General features: G+C 41.9%; 1 protein-coding gene across 1 annotated transcript in view; it reads right to left on the reverse strand.

The window, feature by feature from the left end:
• Nucleotides 1–18,187, reverse strand: part of LOC134003002 (C-Jun-amino-terminal kinase-interacting protein 4-like) — a 41,393-nt gene that overhangs the window by 12,962 nt on the left and 10,244 nt on the right. The window contains exons 2-12 of the mRNA XM_062442083.1: nt 15,992–16,112; nt 12,896–12,966; nt 12,113–12,216; nt 6,683–6,830; nt 3,422–4,055; nt 3,215–3,308; nt 2,102–2,226; nt 1,573–1,630; nt 468–620; nt 292–349; nt 78–211 (exon numbers count right to left, since the gene is read on the reverse strand). Of these exons, the coding sequence (XP_062298067.1) occupies nt 78–211; nt 292–349; nt 468–620; nt 1,573–1,630; nt 2,102–2,226; nt 3,215–3,308; nt 3,422–4,055; nt 6,683–6,830; nt 12,113–12,216; nt 12,896–12,966; nt 15,992–16,112 (1,700 nt within the window). The remainder of the gene's footprint in view (nt 1–77; nt 212–291; nt 350–467; nt 621–1,572; nt 1,631–2,101; nt 2,227–3,214; nt 3,309–3,421; nt 4,056–6,682; nt 6,831–12,112; nt 12,217–12,895; nt 12,967–15,991; nt 16,113–18,187) is intronic.

An 18,187-nucleotide genomic window follows, 5' to 3' on the forward strand; every position in this document is an offset into this window, starting at 1 on the left:
AGAGATGAAATGCAATGTGTTTAAATGGAGCTCTCGCGATTGTTGTTCTTTACGTTTCTTTGCCCCTCCTCTCTTACCGGATCATCTCTGTCCATCTGACGGCCTCCTGCAGCTCCATCAGCCTCTCTTTATACTGGTTCCTCTCCATCAGGACTCTGGCCATCTCCACTCGGGTGAAGCGTTTCCTCTGAGCGGTGGGGACGTCGCTTTGCTGGGAAACGCAGCACGAGACTTATAAAATGATGCTGCACTAAATCTAGTGAAGAAGCGTGTGTGTTTGAAGTATCTTACATCGTCCTCGTTCTCAATCTTCGCCTTCTGTTTGCCGTCGTCAAGCTCTGCTCGAATCCTGCAAGACACCACACGGGTCACGTTCCAACTCTTCAACATCCGTGTGAGTACAGTATATCCCTAAATACAATATATTTAAAACTGCTGAGCGGGCAGATTTTGCAGGATCCACTCACTTCTTGAGTTCCTCTTCTAACTCTTTGTTCTTCTCCTCCAGTTTGGTCTTGGCCTGAGTGACGGCGTTCAGCTCTCCTCTCAGGACCTCCTTCTCGCAGGACACCTCGTCCAACTGTGCGATCAGGTCATTCTTCACCACGTTCAGAGCATTTCTGAAAACAAACACGCGCGCCTGTAAACATACATGTATATTCAACAGAAGGGGGCAGCACTGTTCTGTTAGTCAAAGCTAGAACAGGTTTTATGTTCACATTCTTAATGAATCATTTATCTTTATCAATATTATGAATAAAGTGCTGGAAATGGATTTTAACTCTATGTGTATCCAAACTATGCGTATGTGCATCAATTAAAACTGCTAACTGATTTGGATTGATTGATTATGTCTGGGTAATCGTTCTGAATGTGTAAAGCAGATGTTTTGTAACTGTGATCCTCCTCCATTACCTCCTTCTGCTTCGATTGACAGCTCAGTAAAATCTGAACAGACAGACGTGATAAACATTAACATGCATACATCTGCTTACAAATCATAGAAAAAAAAGACTATAACTCCAGAACTTGCCTGAGAAACATCAAATGTTTAAGTTTTCTTCAGTATCAAAGTATCAAAGTGATAGTCATCTGGACGTCCTGATAATAACTCATTCAGAATTCTCTTAATGGCACCAATATGACAAAGTGTAAACAAATGTCAGCTAAAATAACTTCAATTGTATCTCTCGACTAACTCACCAAATCCATAGCAACATTATACATGACAGTTCAGCAGTGGCAGGTGTATGGGAGGAAAGTGCGATCAAAAAATGAAAAAAGCTCCTGCACACTGTCTCGCTCACTGCTGTTTGCTTTATAAAGTTCCCTCCTCTATCCATTCACATATACATGTATACTCATATTTGGCCTGTATTGAGACATACAGGTAAAAAACTCAATGATCACAATTTGACATTGGCCCAGGTGGTGATGGTAGATGGTGGGTGTTGTCTTTTTTTGGGGTGAGAGGGGGGCAATATGACCATAAAAAAAAAGATAAATACTGATGTACTGGTATTTATATTCATGTAGTTGAGACAGCTTAAAAACGTCATTAAGAGTACTAACTTGGTCTCCAGCAGCTGTGTATTCTCTTGGATGAGATGTTCAACTTCACGACCCATACCTGAAAAAGCAACAAAATACATATATGATCAATTCATGTGCTCCATCAAGTGTTAATAAAAAAATCATGTGAATAAATGAGTGTTTCCTCCTCCTGTTCTACACACTAACATATTATTCTCTCCGTCTTACCTAAAAAGTTGTAGTCTGAGAAACATGCAGGAGATGATGCAGATCAGAGAGAGGTTCGTTAAGATTAAACAACATTACTGTAAGCTTAACTGTAGTCTAACAGCACAGCACCACCACTCTAATCTGCTCTAGTTCAACCACATGAAAACCACAGAGGGAGAATCAGGGAGAGGAATGACGACGACGAGCAGCTTTATTGATACACACCAGAAAACTCGTCTGTGAGGACGATAAAGCCACGACAGCCGAAAAAAAGACGATTCAGAGAATACGACGGTTTGTAAAAGTGGATACTGTGATCAAATCAGAAGGAATCATGAGAGAGAGTGAGAATTTTTACCCAGCAGGTCTGCTCCATCGTCTACGTCTGCTATGAGGTCGTTTCCTGCAGACGACAGCTCCTCAAACAGAGATTCGGTGTTACGGTCGAATGCTAGATTCTCTATGCCGCCTTTATTAGGTGTGCTGCAGGGACAGAGGACAGAGGATTAGATAAGGCTACTAATAAACGTTAGCATCAAAATACATGAAGACATCATGTTTACTTTTAACAGAATACCTGAATTTTAACATATTGTAGAACATTTTTTGGTCATTCTACACACTAGAGAAACTTGAAGGATAAGGCTACAATGCTGACAAGTATGATGTGACACGTCTTATTCTTTTTGTTCCTCAGAGCCTCATTATTGTCCAAAAAATATCAAGAACACATCAGTGAGTCACACTGCTGCACCGGCTGACATGTTCTTTTGTTACCATGAACACACATACAATGTAGTTTAATATGACTCAACCCCAAACACACCAAATGTGAATAAATTGGCTCTATTTCCAGATATTTGAGTACAGTTTGCACAAAACTACACTTTCCAGCTGTTTTCTTTTAACATATTGAACCTGTAAAAAAATACAACTATATATTTAAGTTCTTGACAAAATATGATTTAAATCTTCTGTTAGAAATATGGACTTGGGGCTGAACCCTGGACAACAAATAGAGTAAGGAAGTTAGAAAGTGTTGTGAGGCAGACAAACACATTGTTGGTTTTAGTCTTTCCATTGGATTAGAAACTAGAATGAAGCAGCATTATCCTTTAACATTTGTTTTCTGACAACAGATTAACCATTGAAGTTCTTTTGAAAGCATTTTCAAGTAAATATCAAACATTCCTTTGTTACAGCTTCACGGTTTTAAGACTCTGCAGATTTTCTTTGTCATTTATGATAGTAAATTAAATATGTTTGGTTTTAGACTGTTGGTTGGAAAGAAAAAAGAAATGTGAAGACTTCACCTTGGACTTTAATAAACTTTACTAGGCATTCTCCAATATGTTGACAGTATATCTGATAGTTTATAGACCAAACAGTAAGTCGGACAATGGAAGAATTAATGAATAAATAACTGTTGATGGAAACAATCATTGGTTGCAGCCCTGAATCAGTCCTGTACCTTGTTCCTTTGCAGCCGTCGAGGTCCATGTCCAGTTCAGGTGTGGACTCTATGATGGCCTGAACCTCAGACTTCTCCAGGTCGTCTGACCCTTCTGTTCCAACCAGCAGAGAGAGAAATGTTACACAAAAACTAAAGAATTCCTTCTATCAATGAGTTAAATACAGTACTGGTAATTTGTATGTATTAACTAACTGCAGTACTCACCACCATCAGCAGGAGTGGTGACAGAGTCCTGACCCTCGCGTCCTTGCAGACCCATGTGTCCTTGCAGACCCTCACGTCCTTGCAGACCATCGCGTCCTTGCAGACCATCGCGTCCTTGCAGACCATCGCGTCCTTGCTCACCTTCGCGTCCTAGCTCACCCTCGCGTCCTCGCTCACCCTCGCGTCCTCGCTGACCCTCGTGTCCTCGCTGACCCTCGTGTCCTCTCTGACCCTGCTGGCCTTCCTGCACTGCTGAGATGTTCTTACTGCTGTCTGGCTTCCCGCTGCTCCAGTTCAGGTTCTTGTTGAGCCCGTCTGAGCCTTTCTCTTCCTGCGGGGGCGTGCCCGCGGATTCCATGGTGACGTCTGAAGCGGCTGCAGACAGTGGTGTGGCAGAGGCGGAGGCGGAGCCGCCCCCGAGACTGGACCTGGGACTTGAGCCGGCGGACGCTCCGTCGTGAGGAGAGAGCGGCATGCTGGACTGAGAGCTGCCGCTGTATGCAGATGATGTGGGGGTGTTTGTTTTAGAGGATCTGCCTTGTAAAGACGCTGCAGCTCCGCTTTTTGAGACGCTTGCTTGGTTGGATGGGGTGCCGGACTTGGAGCCTCTGTGGTTGGAATTGGAGAGTTCATCCTTAAGACAGGAAGAAGAAAAGAAAGTCAGGGTACATAAAAGAAAACAAAAAGATAAAACTTATTATTTATTTGTGAGACATTATGAACTTCCATTTTAAGCCATGAAAGCAGAAGTCATATGCAGCTTATTGATGCAAAACACAAGACATCAAAAACCATCACTCCATTCACAAAATAAACTTAGTAAAAAATAAACAAAGGAAAACAATCAGAGAAAAAAAAGGAAGACCATTAAATGCGACTAAAAGCTCAGGAAAATGCTAGTAAGTACATGTTGAGTTAAAGGAATAATTTGACATACTGACTGGTCCGACTCTCATATCTATGCACTAAATATGAAGCTACCATCATTTCCACGACCTGACACTGTTTTTAAGTCATTTTTGAAAGTCTCTGCTGTTGCCTGGCAACCTCACAGTAACTACAGGAAGATGGTAACTTCTTATTGAACAGACAATTATGAGAGGGGTATCAATCTTCTCTCAACTATTCCTTGAAGATTTTTTTTTTGTGAAAAACTACATTAATCTACATCATCCATCTATTAAAATAAAGCCGGGATAAATAAATTAGATGTTAACGCCGACTGTGTCAAACTCGCCATGCAGCTAAACCCAGCACACAAAAATACACTAATCAAAACAACATGCAACTAAGACACTCCACCTTTCACCAATAAAAATGCAAAAATTGTCAAAACTGCTAATACAGCCTAAAATATATATATAATCCTCTTGATACTATTTTTCCTCTCATTGTCAGTTATGTGAAGCTTCGAGCACTGAACCGCCTCACAGTGTAAAAACATGACTTTATGTTGCTTTAATAGACGGTGGAGGTGGCTGGTCAGTAGCATGCAGTTTCATTGAGATAACAGGTGTTAGCAGCTGTATTTCATCACCTACAGCACTCTCTGCTGCTCCGCAACTACTACACACCATACAGCACTACACTGGGTTAGTGTGGAAGAGTCGGTGGGTTAGGTACAGGTCTACCTGGTCCTGATCGGCCTCCTGATTGGACAATTTCTCCTGCGAGCTTTCACCTTCCACTCTGATTGGAGAGTGTTCCTCAGACTGAGGGATATTAAAGGCTTTACTCATTCATCCATTTAAACAATGAGAAATAAATAAGCTAGGGGAGAAAAATGACATCATACCACACAAAGGAAACTTCAAACCTAAAACTAAGTCAGGTAAGTTGTGACGTTTCTTATAATATGGATGATACAGGATCTAAAACAAATAAATATGCAAGTAAGTAATTTGGATATAATGATTAATTGGGTAAAGGCAGATAATTAGAATTGATAAGAAAAAAAATAGCTGTAGGAAAAAGCTGAACTCTTTGGTTGAACTGTAGCATTCGTAGCTTCCTCTGCTACAGAAGGTGACCTGGTTGGCATTGTCTTCCTGTGTAAATTAATGAAAATGTACACTAAGGTTTCAGCAGCTCTCCGTTGCCATGTGCGGCATGTAGATTTTCCAAGCCTGAATTGTTTTGATCTGTGACACCAGCGCCTTCGGTGCTATAAATAACACTGCTGCTGATGGAAGAAAAATCAATTAGGACAACAACAACAACAAGACCCACCCATACGGATCCCTCTGTCACCTTGAAACACAGAGGAGACTTTAAATTGAGCTATGAGAGAATTCAACTTCTTATCCTGAATATGTTCCCACTCTTGTTCCCTGCTCTTTTTTCTCGGCTAAACTCACCTATTCGTCTCTTTCTGCACTGATGGGAGTATTTCCTTTCTCATTGCCTGCCTGCCTGCTGGCGTCACCCTTTTGTTGCTATAGTAGCGCCTAGCGGCCCGCTGGGAGGTGAGCTTCACTCCTCGGCTGCTCTGCTGATGAAAGGATCTTCCCTAACGCTCCGAAAAATTCACACACACACCCCTCTCGCCATGGTGAGAGAGAAGGGATCACTAGCTGTAAATCTTCGGAAAATGTCAAGTCAGAGGACAAAAGACAAAGGCAGCCCCTGTGTGTCTCTACTGCGGCTAACTGATGAAACAGCTGAGGTAAGGAAATGTACTGAATCAGGCAATCTGACAAAAGAAGTCCAGATAACCTGAGTAAAAACACCACTACTTAAAAACCAAGTACAATTTCCACCTGACCCCGTATTAGTGTAATTACGGCAAATGAATACTTTTCATTAATATTCATGATGGAGCCTTGCTTGCAGCATGGTTTCCAACAGCAACAATGTGAAGACACTCTGTCCTTTCCCCCCTCTCCTCCCTCCCTTGAGGTTAAAGGCAGGCCCCCGAATGGTACCACTTCCTCTGCTTGCTGGGCTCTACGCCACCCTGTTTTTTACACACACACACACACACACACTCAAGGGCTACTAAAAATTCTGGACACGTTGAACAATCCTTTCTCTCTAAAAAGCAATGTACTCTTTATTTTGGTGTTCGCTGGCATTGAGCGTTTTTTCTTTCTTTCCACGCACTCTTTTTAAGTGAATTGGAGATGATGTCACCGCTCTGCTCTCCGTGGGAAGCACTACAAAGCCAACTTCAGACAGCAACTTCACCGTTTTACAGCTACTGATTCTTTTTAAAACACAAATTGAGACATCAAAGCAGGACATGTGTGTTTGTGTCGTTACCTTGAGGCTGGTGTTGGAGCGCGGGTGGCTGAGGTTGTTGAATCTCCAGGGTTCCGACGGGGTGTCTGCAGGTTCCCTCTGGAGGTCGGGGGTCATGCCATCAGTCCCAGGAAGCTGGAATATTCCCATGGAGATGGGACGCTCCTTCCTGGATACACAGAGAAACAGGAAGACGGATGACTCAACAGGAGAAAGAGCAATTCTGAAGAAAGGAATAGACGAGTGTTTGTGAGACCAAGTTACCATTAAGCTATAATACATTGGAGGTGGAGGTGGTAGCTAATAGTGTTTGTATTCTCATCACTCAACATGTCTCAACAAGACATGAGTCACCAGCCTCACTAATGGCTCTGTGAAGCTGGACTTCAGCTAAAAGCAGGCATCCTGTCTACCATGTTCTCAGTTTAGGGTGTTAGCATTTCTTACATTTTCCACTCAGTACTTAACACAAAATACATAGAGTCTGATGGGAATGTGAAAAGTTTTGCGGTTACTTGGTATGAAACAAAGCAATGGGGAGAATTTAAATTTTGACCTGAAGATGATGCTAATATAAAGTGAGGAAATAACCAAAGTTACTACGATTAAACCTGTGTGGGGATGTCATGGTGTCAGTAGGATTCATCCTCTAGGCACCGTGAATATCGGCCCCAAATGTCATGGCAATCCAGCCAATAGTGTCTGGACAAGCATATTGGAGTGACCAGTAGACTGGCCCCAAATTTCATGGCAATCCATCCAATAGTTGTCAAGATACTTCACGCAGAACCTCAAGGTGTCAGTAGGATTCATCCTCCGGGTACCATGAATATCGGCCCCAAATTTCTTGGCAATCCATCTAATAGTTGTCAAAACATTTCACTCAAAACCTCATGGTATTAGTAGGATTCATTCTCTAGAAACATGAATATCAGCCCCAAATTTCTTGGCAATCCATCCAATAGTTGTCAGGACATTTCACTTTAAACCTCAGTAGGATTCATCCTCTGGGCACCATGGATATTGACCCCAAATTTCCTGGCAATCCATCTTGTAGTTGTCAAAACATTTTACTCAGAACCTCACGGTATCATGGGATTCATCCTCTGGACGCTATGAATATCGACCCCAACTTTCATGGCGGTTCATCCAATAGTAGTCCAGACATTGCAGCTAAAACTTCATGATGTCAGTAGGGTTCATCCCCTGGGCACCATGAATACAGACCCCAAATTTCATGGCAATCAATTCAATAGTTATTGAGATATCTCAGTGTAGATAACAGTGTTGGAGTGACCATTTGACCACTGCCATCCGTAGAGCCTCACTGCTAGTGTGGGTAAAAAGTGTATAGGATTCTTTTGGTAGTATAGGAGAATTTATGCAAGGAAAGCAGTCCTGAGAACAGCACGGTGTAAGAACATGTGATTTATACAAAGCAATAAAGAGTGTACGGTGTGGTAGTCTACATCTCACACTACATGAAAAAGGTTGGACATCTTCTCATTAGTTTGAGTGCTTTCGGCTTTCAGTCTCCATGTTGTGATGAGGTTGGTAGCTTTAGGCTTTGGTGTTGGAGTGTGTGACATTTTTGCTACCGCTAACCCCTGAGCCCGAAGTCCCTTACGTAACAGATACATTTCATTTGCTTTTGTGAGGTAATACAGTCGGATTGTTATATCAGCCGACATTTTAATCAGAGCATTTCACAGCACAATGAAGACGTTCGTGATCGAAAAAGTGACACGAAACAAATCGTGATACGGCACCGAGTTAAACTTCGCAGAGAGGTGTCGTGGCGAAGGAGTCCCTTGAGGCAGTTTTGGCGCCGAAGTGGTGGGAAGAGAAATAAAGCTGCTTGCCTCATAAACTCTGTCACCTACCACCTATTAGCTCACACAATAACGCAAATCCATTTGTATTTGTCTCTGTCATGGAGGTGTATTCTGTGATATGAGTGTGTTAGGAAGAGGTCAGCTGAGGATACAAATCTCAAGCTCTTATCATAAACTCACTTTGCCCTCCTTTTGTGAGCACATTTTAACTTTTTAACATCACGTCACTAAATCAGCTCATCAAAGTGGCACACAGGAACACACAGTTGTTGAAGCTCCTATTAAAAACTCCACTGCAACATATCAGGAGCAGCAGCCTGTCTCATTCCGGTGACTACGTATAAAAAAAAGGAAAAAAAAGAAGCATTTTGTACAGTAGTAGCGGAACAATGGCTGCTGTGGTGAAAAGAGCAGCCGACAGGCAGCGGTGAAAAGCCACAGCCCCAAAAAACAATAGACACACCACCATAGTGAGTAGAAGAGGTCACATGCGGGCCACTGATGGTCACCAAAGCTGTCTTTTGTTATTTGAACTGAGCAGTGAGAGGGGGAAAAAAAAGAAATCACATGTTCAATATCAGACCACTGCTCATCTTGAAAACGATGATTCAATTATGAGAATGACCATTAACTATACGTTTAAACTGAAATATGAGGTCATGTAGTCTAGATATGATGTAGCCATTTCTCTCTCGCTCTCTTGACCTACTTTTAGTTTGCAGTCTCATACTGTCTGACTATATCACAGCCCCCACATGGCAGCAACACTGCGCCTGCATGGACACAACCTGGCTGCTGCTACAAAGACAAAGATTACAGTGGATATTGAGTAAGAAATAGAAAACAAAAACAAAAACACACACACACACAGTACCTGCTGGGTCTGGGTAAGGAGGGTAAAGAAGGCAGGGCAGGTAAGCCGCCTGTAGAGACAGAGTAGTGAACCAGCAGCAGCACTGACAGAGACACCAGCACGGCAGAGTTGATGACCACCGCTCCCCCGACAAAGCCGAAAACAAACAGCAGCATACACCCGGGGCTCATGGCCCCCCCAGATCGTGGCCCAGTGCCTCGCCGCCGGGGACCGGTGCGGGGGGGTTTGTTGGGTGGGGGGGCACAGCCGATGAAAGCAGATTAGCTTGGGGAGAGTGTGGGGGGGGGGGGCTTCACCACTGAGGGACCGAATTCACCTTGGCAGATCTTTCTTGCTTTTGATTTGACATCAACAAACTAAGGGTAAATATACAGAGGTCTGCGGTGTGGGATCCTCTTAGCTGGGGAGTCACTGGTGGAGAGTGGGAGCGCGTCAAAATGATGAGAGTGATCACAGCGGCGGTGGTAATCCTGGCAGCAGCAGCAACAGCAGCAGTGGTGGTGGTGACTGATTAAAGCAGAGCAGCAGCGGCGTGGACAGCAGAGCAAGTAGATGATCCACAGATAGCAGAGATCTCTTCCTCTCGCAGGTGTGATTCTGTCTTCCTTCCTTCCTTCTTTCTTCACTCTCTCTCTCTATCCTCTGGCTGAGATGTGACGCGCCTGCTGCTGCTGTGCGCTCTAGAACACTCTGACGCTCTCCCTCGCTCGCTCCGGTGGCACCCACCACCCCTCCCCTCCCCTCTCTCTCTCTCTACATCTCCCCCTCTCTCTTTTGGATGCTGAGGCAGCTCGTTCCATATGCCTCTTCTCAGGCTGCGGCTTATTGGCTGCAACACGGGGGAGACCGATCAAAAAGAGTGTGTGTGAGTGTGTGTGTGTGTGAAATAGAGAGTGAGTTTGGCAGTGTGTTTGCATTAAGTGGAGGGGCTACTGAGGGATGGTGGGATTACAGGGGCACAGTGTGAGGTAGATTAAACTTCTATAGATACATTATAGTGCAGGTCATAAAATATGACACAGCTGAAAATCATACTACTGAGAGCTGCACACTGCTCTGAAAAATCCTAGTGTGTATGTGTGTGTGTGTGTGTGTGAAGGCTCGGCACTGTGAAGGAGCTACATGTCTCACACTGGAGACACTGAGCACACAACAACTGTTGCCCGGGTGTTACACCAGTTGCAGCTCAGTGGCAGAGTGACAAACAGAGAGCTGCTGCAAACACAAGGGCATGATATCTGGACTAATGTTTGCCACAAGACACTGATTCAAAGTCTCTACCGTGAAAAGGACGCTTTATTGTGACGTGTGTCCCAGTGAAACTGAATATTTGGGGCGGTGTAGTTTCAAAAAGGATTTAAATCAAATCTTTTGCGTTTAATTGGATCACTAAAAAGCAGGTGGGGTTTAGAGTTGAGCACAATATGGAGAGTTGGTGGATGTTGTCTGCTAACACATAAGCTTGAATATTGAATATTAAATAACAAAAACCTGAATTAACTGATGACGGTGATGTAATGACAATGGAAATGGATGTTCATATTAACTGTGGGGTCTGCTGACCTCTTGGCTCATAATCTGCTCTGCAAATGAGCAATAGCCAACAAAGCTCATCATCCCATCGAGGCAGATTATTCTGACAACAGCTGTGATTTACACACATCCTCTATCTGTCCCACAGCACTTCACTTTCACTCATTTCATTTCATTCCTCAAGTGTCTAATGGCAGTCTCTCTATACTCTTTCCTCTATTACAGCTTCATATTCCATTACTCTCACTCTCAACTAATATTCATCGCAACCCAAAAACACTCTCACATCTTCATCTTTATTTTGGAACTTTTTGCATTCAGCTGGTTCTTCTCTCCAGTTCTTTGCCCTGCCTTCATTCTTTTCCTCCTTTTCTCTGACCTATTTCTGCTTCTCTCTCCTGTAGGGAAGATAAATGTGTGTAGGAGTGGAGATTGCAGTGGTTAAATCTGCTCTGCTACAGGGTTGCATACATGAAGAATCAGCCACATACACAAACACATAAAAATACGGTGACTGTTTGTCTTGTAAAGTCTTAAAATCCAATTTTTAATGATCAAAAAGTTCATTAACTTCTACATAGAGATAACTGCAACTGAAAATGATGGGAGTTTGATATATCTTAAGAATTCATCTGCAGTGAAACAACCAAATTATTAACCACCATTGACCATCAGCAATCACAAAATGTGGAGGAGGAAGAAAAGGAGGAGAAGGGGAAGAATAGGACGAAGACGAAGAATACAAATAAGAAGAAGACGAACACAAAGACGAATATGAAAAGGGCGGAGAACATGAAGACAAAGATTGCGAAGAGGACGAAGAATATGAAGAGGAAGAATACAAAGTATACAGAGACAAAGAATACAAAGAGGATGAAGAATATGAAGACGAAGAATACGAATACAAAGAATACGAAGAAGAAAACGAAGAATACCAAGACGAAGAACAGGAAGAAGAATTCAAAGAATACGAAAACGAAGAACAGGAAGAAGAATACGAAGACCAACAACACAACGAATTACTGTACTTTTTATTCCACATTTTTTTCCTCATCAAAACCTGCTGCCTACATTACCCACAATGCAGCTCAACCACCAACAGTTCATTGTGATATTGAGGTGTTATGCAGTGACCATGCTGAATAGTGATTGAACACAGTATGATATAACTATGATATAAATGAATGGAGTGTTTCAGGAGTGTCTCACCTGACTCTGCCTGATGACACAGTGCTTGTATCAGGCTCTGCTGCTGCTGTCTGTGCGTGCTGATGTTTAGTTCTCTCCAGGTGCTCCATGTAGCTGTGGATCATCTGGAAGGTACACAACACACACACTTATTAACATTTCCCTGTTAATATATGTAAAAAACAGTCCCTTTGACACATATTTTGTTGCTTTGACTCATTCAACAGAATTGAGACTTAAACTACAGTAGCTGTTAGTATAATCAGTCACATATTAAGCTTATTGTGTTCAGGCACAGCTGCAACAGTCAGGCTCACAATACATGGAGTAGACGTATCAACAGTGTGTGTGACAGCTTTAATTAGACTCATGTTCTCTATTCAACATTATTCAGATAATCAGTTGGCTGCTGGAGCTTCAGAGGTTTGTTTGGACATCTGTTTGTGATATAATACATAATACATGGAGCAGCAGAAACAACATTCATCTTCAGATACACTTTAATCACCTTCAATTAGCTCACTCCTTTGTTTTTCTATCACTTAAAGGTCAGCAATCAATGTCAACAAAACCTCCTCTTGTTACATTTCATTAATTTTCATTCAATCGTATTCATATATTCATGGTTTCATTCATGGCATGACTGGCTTTGATAAATGATACAAAAATAGTTCTACTTTCCATTTATAATCCTTTTGTATACCATGGAAAAACATTATTGTATGTCATATTGCGTTATCCATACTTGCACATGTGCTTACTCTCTTCACAATATACACGTTTTAGTTGCAGGGTGTTGCGTACCTCGGTGTGTCTCTGATGAAGAGTGGTGTACTCCTTCTTGAGCTCAGCCTCTCTCTCCTCCAATCTGCTGACTGAATGAAAAACATAATTAATCATATTACATGTGATGAAAAGTGAAAAATGTAACAGATTAGCTGGTGGAAAGCACTATATCTTTGCCCCACATGTTGCATTATGCTATGTTGTGGTATAGTGGAGTTACTTGCTGCAGTAACATCTAATGACCAGAAGAGGGCAAGCATGCATCAAGAACAGCTTGTTGAGTAGAAAGCCTCCACAGGGTTACTGTACCAGTCTGAAATATTGACAATGCTTCAGTTTCTTACATCTGAGCAAATACCACCAACAGATGTGATGTTAAAAGTAACACCTTGAATTTATACAGGTAGCAGTGTGTCTTCTTGTGTCTGATTGTATTAGTGTGAAAAAGTTTATGAAGTTTCAACATTTTAGTTTGCTGTTTATAATCCCAAAAAGTAAAGTACACACAAAGGAAACAACAATTTAAAAGTTTACCTTTTAAAAACGACATTTCAGGCTAAAAACACTTCCATTTACAACCAGAAAAGGGGAAAAAACCCATCAAATACAGGTTATAAAAAAATCCACAGACCTATCTATGTAGCAACCATGAGCTTCGGTCTTCGTGTGGGGGACAGTGTCACTACAGATGTGTAACGGTGTCCATGTGCTCACAGCCGATACAGCCGAGAGAAAGAAACATTTACACTGCGCTGCTTTTAAACCTAAAATAATCCTCTTCTCAGGTGTTTAACAGGAAAATTCAACACCTACGTGATCAATGAAGATCAGCGGTGTAGAGTGATAGAAACTGTGATTTAGTGTGGTGATGAGAAGGCTGAACCAGGAACTGGTGGTTGCACAGTGGAGAATAAATAACCTGAATCAGACACAGAGGTGTGTAGAGTAGAAGGAAGTGATCCTTAAAGATAACCCCACAGGGTGAGGTCTGAATATTTCCTACTGAGAGCACCTGTCTACTCATCCTCTATTTAATCACAAAGAAGTATGATATTATAGTTCAGTGCTGATTCTGTTGAAGTGTTTGCTAGATATAACTTGTGAGATGAGTGAGTGACGTTCAGGGTGCAGCCACACTGATTCACCACTGGTGTAATGTGATGAGATCATTTCTGTTCAGCTGACTTTGTTTCATCATTCCTTTGCTGCAGTTTGTACATACTGACGTCTTTAAAGGATTCAATATTTTTAATTCACCAACATGGGCGGCAAATAATGAGGCACCTTCTGAATGCTATGACTCGATGTGTTCTGGGAGTTTTACTGATCAAACTGCAACATGTTTTTGACTTAGCTAAAAGAAGTATTAAACTTCTTTTGACTTAAAAATACCGTTAAATGCTGTTAAAAGTCAGAGTAGATCCCAGATGACTTCAGCACATCTGTTTACTCTGTGTCTGCACTAAATATCAATGAATTGTACGTTACTGAAGCAGTACCATTAAAGGACTACTGTGAAATATTTAGTGCCATTTAGTGGTGAGGTTGCATATTGCAGCCAACTGAACACCCCCGGCTACACCTCCCTTTCCAAGCACGTAGAACAACCTATGATGACTGCAAGGTGGCACTCCCTACCTATGTAGATATAAAGGTCTCATTCTAAGCTATATTTTTCATGGGATCATACACTACTTACAATAAACTGAACCACTGAATCCTACACACTGCATCTTTAAAAACACATTCATTTTAGCCTTTTCTTTGCATTTGAATATTAAATGAAATTTTACACCACTTCTTATTTTTGGAATTCATCAGGCAAAAATGTGCATGGCTTTTTTCACTGCTGACGTATCCTCACTGTCTGCACTCATTAGAGTGGAACTAAACATGACTCGTCTATTTACAGCAGAATTTTGTTTCCATTTCAGTTTCCAATTATTTCATCAGGACTGTTCATTTCACATGAGATTTGAAGATTCCACACAAATAAAATGAATTTTAAATTAATTGTGTACTTATATAATAATAATGATGACACATCACTGAATAAATTAAGCATTTAAAAAAAAACCCAATGCATTTGGCAGATGTAGGGTCAATCCTTATCTCTGATCGGCTCTTCCTTCATGTGTTTAATCATGTGATCACTTGTGAGCAGCTCTTAATAGATACTTTCATACTTCACACTCAGCAAGGAGCTGTTTAACTCTAATTGATACTTCAGAGCAGTTTGATAAATACAGATCCAGGTGTCCCAGTAGTCTGACGCTCATCATTTACCTATAACGTCTCCAGTCCAAATCATGTGACACCCTCAACCCATCAAATAAAAGGAGGAATACAAAATTCATTTGACCAAATATGAGCAAATAGAAACACAGAATGAAGATGGTGAGCTCACTGACATTTAAAAGGGTTAGTCTATGTTTATGTCCCACCTACAGTATCCAAAACACAGCTCACTGATCTGAAGTCACCCAGCTGCCAAATCTGTCCACGAATGTTTATTACAGACATATGAAACAGAAAAAAGGAAGTGTCGCATCGAAAGGGATTAAAAAGAAACATTTTGCTTAGAGCTCTCAAATGTTCCCTTTGTGTGCGCGAGGCATAGGTTGCACTGCTGCTGTGGAACAAACAAGCGAGTCACACAAACGCTGCCGACAGTGCGGTCATGCTCTCATCATGAGGGTTTGCTCTTAATGTCCTGAAAATCACTCTCAGAGGTCTTTCCTATTTTAGACTTTTACATGAACGCTTCTGAACTTTTTAGATAAAATTCATAGTGAGGTTGAGGTTTTACTTCTCTAAAATGTTCCTGTTGTAATCAGAATGGGTTTGACGTCTTTCTGGACATGGAATATGTTTGCTGTGTTTCATTACAGCTCATTCAGCTGGTTTGGCAGCAGGCAAACACTCATAGTAGGTTACTAATGGCCTTTATTCAGTGGGGGACATGGCGGTCCATCTGCCTTCTGGCACATCCGGCTAACAGACAGTCACAAGACCTGTGAACTGTCGATGCTGCTCGGGGGCTACTGCTGGTCTGTGTTTGTGTATGTGTGTGTGATTTTGTATGTGACACATTTTCAAATCCTATAAACTTACTGTGATCTGCATAGTTTTTCGTTTTTAGCTCCAGCTGACGTGTGTGTGACTCCAGCATCACCAGCCGACCCTGGAGATCTTTCTTCTCGCCCTCCTGGGAGTCTTCAAAGACGATGTACCTCTGCGGGTAAAGACAGAGAGGGAGAGAGAGGGAGGGAGAGAGAGAGAGAGAGAGGGAGAGAGAGAGAGAGAGAAGAACAGAGCGTTTATCAATCTCACATGAGTATCTGTGAACTTGTCAACTTCCAGTGAGGCCTTTATAATCTGTTTATGGCAGCAACAGGAGGCAGACATGTCCCCTTAGTCACACAATCATCACTGTTGATGACATCAAAGCTCTTTGAAATGTGTTGGGCCTGAAATGGAGATGGTGTGTGTGTGTGTGTGTGTGTGTGTGTGTGTGTGTGTGTGTGTGTGTGAGTGTGGAAAACAGAGCATACAGTATCTGTCTTCAGTCCATTGTGAAAGTCACGACAGGTGCGCAGCGCTGGCTTCCTCGCCAGAAAGCGCCAACCGTTGGCTGCAGCCTTTTGTGCGTATATGTGTGTGTTTGTGTGTGTGTGTGTGTGCATATGCAGACATGTGCGCAGTTTCCTTGGAAAGTTAGTAACAGTTGATATGAACCAAGGTTGTTTTTTCAATCTTCACAGCAGCCGTTGGCACAAACCTCAGTGGTTTCCTTGGAGGGAGGGGGATGTTGGACTGAGAAGCTTGTGTTCATATCACACAGGACTAATAAAGCACAATAAGCCAGTGTATTAATAATCTGTATTAATAATCTTTTTCTATTTTACTCTTTCGACTTCGATGTTCGGGGTCGGCGCTTCGTCTCGCTCCTCAAACTACCGGCCACTGATTCGCCCGCTCCAATTCTCCAATTCTCACTTCTGCCCAAATCTAATCCATTTGATGCTGAGTCAACTCTTCCAACCCTGCTGGCAGATTATACTCGATTTTGTCAACAGATTAGATTAAAATGAAACTTTAATGAGCTCTGACAGAAAAAAGTTAGTCTTTGAAAAAGGGACAAATAAAATAAAGTGAAGGAAAAAAAGTAGAACAAAGAAGCAAAGCAAAAGCAAAACTGCTGGAGCAAAGTCAGAATGCAGCACGTGATTGTAGAAAGAATTTACAGAGGAATAAAAAAAGAAAAATGTGATATTAAAGCCAAGATACGACTAAAACAATGTATTAAGTCAGCTGATTTTTTCCCCCTGTTGTCTTCCTGTCGACCCAATTCTGTGTTAGACCTTTTTAGCCAACTTCACTTTAACTTATTACCACAGGTTATACACATTTGTTTTGGAAATTATGCTCAACAGGCCTCATTTAAATGAAATTATAGCTAATTGTTGAGTTAACGCCTGTTGTCCTCTGGGGTCAAAATTAACCTGACGACAACAGGAGGGTTAAAGACAGTTCAGCATTTTGAATAATATGCTGATTATTCTTGCTGAGAGTGAGAAACCACTCACTCTAATGTTCCTCTGTTAAATATGAAGCTGGAGCCAGGAGACTGTTAGCATTAGCTTAGCATGAAGAGTGGAAACAAAGGAAAACTGCTAGCCTGGCTTTGTCCAAAGATAACAAAATATGCCAATCAGCTCTTTATGAAAAGTGTTCAAAAATATTCTGAGCCAGATCCCGTTAATCTAGTTCTGCACTGATCAAAAGACAGATAACCTATCAATGAATCAGCTTTAAAAGAGCTTTCACACCAATATGAAAACTGCATCATGACCTACAGAGACAAATGGTACACGAGCTGCATTCATAGCACCTTTCTATTCTTATCAACCACTTAAAGTGCTTTACACTACATCACACACACACACACACACACACACACACACACACACACACACACACACACACACACACACACACACACACACACACACACACACACACACACACACACACACACACACACACACACACACACACACACACACACACACACAGGGCTCAGTATCTTTCCCAAGGACACTTTAAAATGTGGACTGAAGGAGCCGCAGATGGAACCACTGAGCCTCTGATAGGATGAGCCGCTATACCTCCTGAGTCACAGCTGGCTGATGTTAAACACTACATTCTGCACTGATATGGAAGCAGCAGTTATACTGTAGAAAAGAAAGGAGGATAAGTTCATTTAGTGCATCTGTGAACTCTTAAAATTCTTTAATCCTACTGGGA

The sequence above is a fragment of the Scomber scombrus genome, chromosome 21 (assembly GCF_963691925.1).
Source record: "Scomber scombrus chromosome 21, fScoSco1.1, whole genome shotgun sequence".
NCBI lineage: Eukaryota > Metazoa > Chordata > Actinopteri > Scombriformes > Scombridae > Scomber > Scomber scombrus.